Here is a 5,008-nt window from a genome sequence, read left to right on the forward strand (position 1 = left end):
AAATGCCCTTATGTGAAAGTGTTATTCTAATCCTGCCTTTTGTAGGGCTTTGGAGGGAGACAGGGACTAGGCCGGGCCGGGTTTGGTGCTTAGTGATTGATTGGCTAGAGCCTAGCTAGAGGTAGATGGCTAGCCAGGGTTTTATAGTACATGCGTAGATGCGCACTCCCTGACTTGTCAGAGCATTTCGTGAATCACATGGTATAGCAAGATTAATAATATAGCCGGCTACTAGCTCTATCTTTGTGCCATCTCACTTATAGCCAACCTAAAAGCCTTTTCATATAATAGTTGCTGGCTCTAACAATAGATAGTTAATGAGAAGTCTACAAGACTGAAACGTGCATGCATGCCCACGTCATCGGGTCAGCTCAGAGCACAAGTGATTACTCAATCTAGTCAAGGGATAGTACTACTAGTAGTTGATAACCAAGCACAACCAAATGAAATGAAATCCATCAATTTTTGGGGGCGATCCTGATGCCCCTGACGACGAGCCCACTCTTCCAGTGCCCACCGTCCTGAGACATGGTGACCAGAAGCTCCCCACCCTGCTGCCCCTTCTCCACCTCAACATTCCCTACCTTGAGCGGCAGCCACTGGCCCCTGGCCTTCTTCTCCAGGCTCTCCTTGCGCTCCTGGGCCCAAGCGCCGGGGAGCTCGAGCTGGAGGTCCACGGGCACCTGCCACCCAGCGCACCCCTGCTTGAGCATCACCTCGAAGGCAACCTCGTAGGTGACCTCGGGCGTGAGCTGCGACAGGTCCAGCTTCCCGTGGACCTCCAGCGACCACACGTTCTTCAGCTCCGCCACCTCCTCTCCGGCAGCGGCGCCGGCGCTGCATGTCAGGTTAAGGTCCGCATCGATCGATCAGCGCGCGATACTTGAGCATGATTAACTACTCATAGATAGCATGTACCTTCTCATTCCATAAAATTGGTCCCTACATGTAGCAAAACTGAAAACTCAGATATATATAGCATGTACCTTCCTTCTCCCGGGGAAGGGGGCAGCCAGGCCCAGTAACTGGGCTCCTCCGCCCAGGCGATGGACAGGCCTCGAGGGAGCAGCATGAAGCAGCTGTTGCCCATCTCATCCACCCAGTGCCTCTGCGTTTGCATGGATACACAATCATGTTATGTTCGTTCAGAAAGCAACAAAGCTCATAAGATCCAGTTCATGCTCATCAGAAGCAAGTCCGTGTATGTGTAATATTCACCTTGGTGGGTCGTTGGGGTTGCGTCTTGTCCGAAGTAGTAGAGGTGCTGCGCTCGGTGGTAGTAGCAGCCGGTGCCGCCGGCGAGCCGAAACAGCACGGGCATAGTCGCGACAGTGCCGTACCCATTGGCAGCTTCTCCGGGAGTGCAACTAGAGCTCAGACGTGAGTGAGACAGATTGTGTCTGACATATATATGTACCTGGTTGCGGAAGGTCTAGAAGCCGGAGACGACCGAACATTAGGTTAGTGATGGAGAAATCTAATTCCTTTTTTTTTTTTGCAGAGAATAGAGAGATCTAATTCCTCTAGCACTAATTAAGCATGGGATCTGGTTCCCACGTGATGAAGTTCAAGAGAATCTACTTTTTTGGCAAATGATAAGGAGTACGCATTATTGTTGCACTGATGCTCTGCTTTTTATTGAAATGTCATGCTTGCATTGATGCTCCTTCACGCTCTTCTTTGGAGTGGGAGACATGCATGCTTACACATCCGGCCCAAGTAAATTGCATCCACAGTCCTCGTAGTTGCTGTCATGGTCCGCGATGGCCCTCGAGCTACTGTGCCTCCCTAAGGCCCTCATGCTCGAGGATATGGTCCATCTACGGTTCTGGGGCGGGTCCCATTTACATACGCTGCTGCGGGTCCCATCTATGTACGCGGCTACCCTCTGTGCCAGGTGTACAGATAATGTTTGGGTCCCGCCTGTCAGCATGTGATGGACAGGCCCGGGCATGCATGTGGGTGTGCAACCTCTTAGAGCATCTCGGCGGAAACAGTTCTCGTAAACCGTCCCTCAAATGTTTTGCGGGACGCGTTTGCGGGATCTATTTCTAGCCATAGGGCACGCCATCCCGCAAATACAATTATAGGCAAATATTATCAAGTTCGTCATCACAAGTGCATAAAAACTAGTTCATCATCATTCATACAAATCACTAGTTGATATCATACAAGTTTACCACATCCAAAATCATAGCAACAAACGAGGTATCAAGTTTCGGCTCATGAATGGTGATAAAACAAGACAAAAGATGCTCAAATGACATAGATCAATCAAGAAACATTCATATTGTCCCTCACAGGCGGTCCTCTCGTCCTTCCTCTTTTGCTCCTCTAGGATGAGCTCGGGCTCCTCGAAGGCACACCTTTTTTTTCATTTCTCCTCTTTGTGCTTCTATTTCTTCTTGGCCATGGCAACTTTTGCATCCTAATGCTTGGCTAGCATAGCCTCCTTCATCTTCGCCATCACACCGATTTGATACCTCAAAGTGATTGCCTCGGACGTCCTCTTGACCCTTGCTTTCTCCTTCTTTCCATCCAGTTTGCCAATGTTTCTTCCTCCTCTTGGTGCATCATCACTATCATCATCAACCTCAACCTTCACTTTGACGCCTCTCTTTGGAGGGGATTCTTTGTCCCTCACCCTCCACTTCTCACTATCCCGGAGCCATTTCCAACAATGTTGAAGATTGAATGACCGACATTGGAGGCCGGGGTTTGCTTATAGTACTCATTGGCGATGCGATCCTACACAAAAACATTGACACAAGTATGAGCTCATAATCTTGCTATGAACACGGCTAGGGACATGAAGATGAAGAAATGCTCACATAATCATCAATAGTGATGCCACTTGGTGGTGCATTCCACACATGCTCCAAGCATCCAGCCCAATAGTCGCAAGCTTTGTTGATGGTGTCCCAACGGCTTTGAAGGCCCGTCAAGCTTTGGCCGGATGGGAATGGCATCATTTGATGAAATTTATCCTTCATCCTTTGCCAATAGTTGTCATAGGTTTGATCCTTGCCTACAATGGAGTCAAGAGAGATGTTTTCTGATGCTTTAAATAAGCACACATCCTCCGTCTTCGTTTAGTTGTCGGTCAGGCTGGACGTACCGAGCGGGCTTTTCGGCCTGCTCGCGGGCTTGGCCCGCTCGGTCCTGGCTCGCTACATAAAATGGCCGGTCCGGTCTGCCATATCAGGCCCGAAAAAATCTCGGTCCGGTCCGGTCTTTAACCGGTCCAACCGAGAAAACATAGTCATCGCTGTTGCCCACTTGCCCTTCCTCGTCGTCGCGGCCACCGGCAGAACTGGGCTGAACCACCGTGTCCCTGAGCTTGCCCACACCTTCCTTCCTCTCCTCCCCGTGCCCCGTGGCCTCTTGCCGTCGCTCGCCGTCACTGCCGTGCGTGCACCGCCGCCGTTCGCGAGTTCTAGACCATGCCGTCGACCCCAACCGTCGGGCCAATTCATGCCATGGCTGCGGATTTCAGTGCCATGCCACGGCAAATACTATTTTTTGGACTGTGGGATAAACGCCCGGCCGTGATTTTCGGATCGCTGGGAGCCGTTTCAGCACAGCACGCACGCAGAGGAATGCTCCTCCGTAATTTTCTCATCCAACAAATGAGGCAAGTGTTTTTTTGGAAGGAGCTAGATTTAATACCGGACGCTTCCTATAATCACGCGCCATCCACGGTGTCGTTTCTTCCGCAGTTTTTTTCAGTCGAACAGAAAACAGGAAGTACGAGAGAAGAGTGAGTTGCACGTACGGTCCTGGTACTCGTGGGTTAGGTCCAAAACAGTCGCAGAGCTCGCTAACTGCCTCGCTACGATCCTGCTACTCGTGAAATAGGTCCATCTACGGTCCTGGGCCGGCTCGCTGTACGTACGCGTGCTCTCAATTAAAAAAAAGCCTGTATCGAGCCACGTAAGCACAGCCAAACAAGCGCCGAATCCATTATTTGCAATGCGGCCCCTCCTTTTTAGTACAATCCTACCCGCAGTACAGCCTTCGAACTGGGCAGTCGGCTTGGAAGGACGAACAGGGCGGTGGCGGTTGAGATCGGCAGCGATTGGTGGCGACGCAACGATCATTGAGGGAGAGTGAAGGAGGCGATCGGAGACGGTGGCGACGACATGTCAACTGTGCGTCGTCACCGGCGGTGATGGCTCCCGTCCAGCGGCACAACAGGGGTCTCGTACCCAAATACGGTGTGTTTGATTCATCCCATTACTTCTTCTCTAGAGTTGTGAGTTGGGGAACTATGTTGATTTCGATCGTTGGAATTTTTCTGGTCATCAGTTTAGTTCAATCCGGCATTGATTTTCTTAGGGTTTGGACACAACCGTAGGGTTTTTGTATGGATGAACTGCAAAATTGAATTTCCTTTTCTGTGTTTGACAGCACAAGAGACTGATTACTTCACTGTGGAGTTCATTTATGATGGAGTTTTCATGGGGGCAGGAGGCAATAGGTCCTATGTTAATGGCAGGAAGGTTTCATATGATTACTGTGAAGCTGATGTAATATGTATGGCCATGTTTGGTGATTTAATTAAGGCATTGGGTTATGAAAGAAGGGGCGGAATTAACATATACTTTTTGCTGCCCGGTATGCAAATCAATGAAGATGGTCTGCGGTTGTTATCAAAGGACAGCGACACAACGTGCATCGGGGCAATGGTTAGAGAGGGACATAGGTTTCTCATGTTTTACCTTGAGCATGAGGATAAAATTGCCGCAGAAACACAGGATGATGTTATTGCAAACCCCACCACTGAGTTGCCCAATGTTATCAGCCCTATGAATTGCGGTACAGACCAGGAGCATGAGAGTGTTTTGGAGCAGAGCAATGTGTCACCTAGTCATGCTGATGAGAGTTGAATAGAAGGGACGAGTACATGCAAAGGGAGAGGAAAAGCAAAGGAAGAAGATGATGTGTGTAGTGATGATGAGAGTTGAATAGATACAGGCTTTTTTTTAATTGAGAGCACGCGTACGTA

At 49.7% G+C, this 5,008-nt stretch overlaps 1 protein-coding gene across 1 annotated transcript; it reads right to left on the reverse strand.

Moving 5' to 3' along the window:
- Nucleotides 1-238: 238 nt before the first annotated feature.
- On the reverse strand, nucleotides 239-1,439 carry LOC109737887 (protein PHLOEM PROTEIN 2-LIKE A1). The gene is made up of 3 exons (XM_020297016.2): nucleotides 1,219-1,439; nucleotides 987-1,108; nucleotides 239-837 (listed from the first exon to the last, which is right to left on the reverse strand). Exons 1-3 carry the CDS (start codon nucleotides 1,342-1,344, stop codon nucleotides 459-461), a joined length of 627 nt encoding a protein of 208 aa, XP_020152605.1. The 5' UTR covers nucleotides 1,345-1,439; the 3' UTR covers nucleotides 239-458.
- Between the last annotated feature and the right edge of the window lie 3,569 nt (nucleotides 1,440-5,008).

The sequence above is a fragment of the Aegilops tauschii genome, chromosome 1, assembly GCF_002575655.3.
Source record: "Aegilops tauschii subsp. strangulata cultivar AL8/78 chromosome 1, Aet v6.0, whole genome shotgun sequence".
NCBI classification, from domain to species: Eukaryota; Viridiplantae; Streptophyta; class Magnoliopsida; order Poales; family Poaceae; genus Aegilops; species Aegilops tauschii.

Coding starts and splice junctions, on each gene's coding strand:
- LOC109737887 (XM_020297016.2), bottom strand. CDS start 1,344: ATGGGTACGGCACTGTCGCGACTATGCCCGTGCTGTTTCGGCTCGCCG. Junction 1,109..1,218: donor AACCCCAACGACCCACCAAG/GTGAATATTACA, acceptor ATGCAAACGCAG/AGGCACTGGGTGGATGAGAT. Junction 838..986: donor CCTTCCCCGGGAGAAGGAAG/GTACATGCTATA, acceptor CCTGACATGCAG/CGCCGGCGCCGCTGCCGGAG.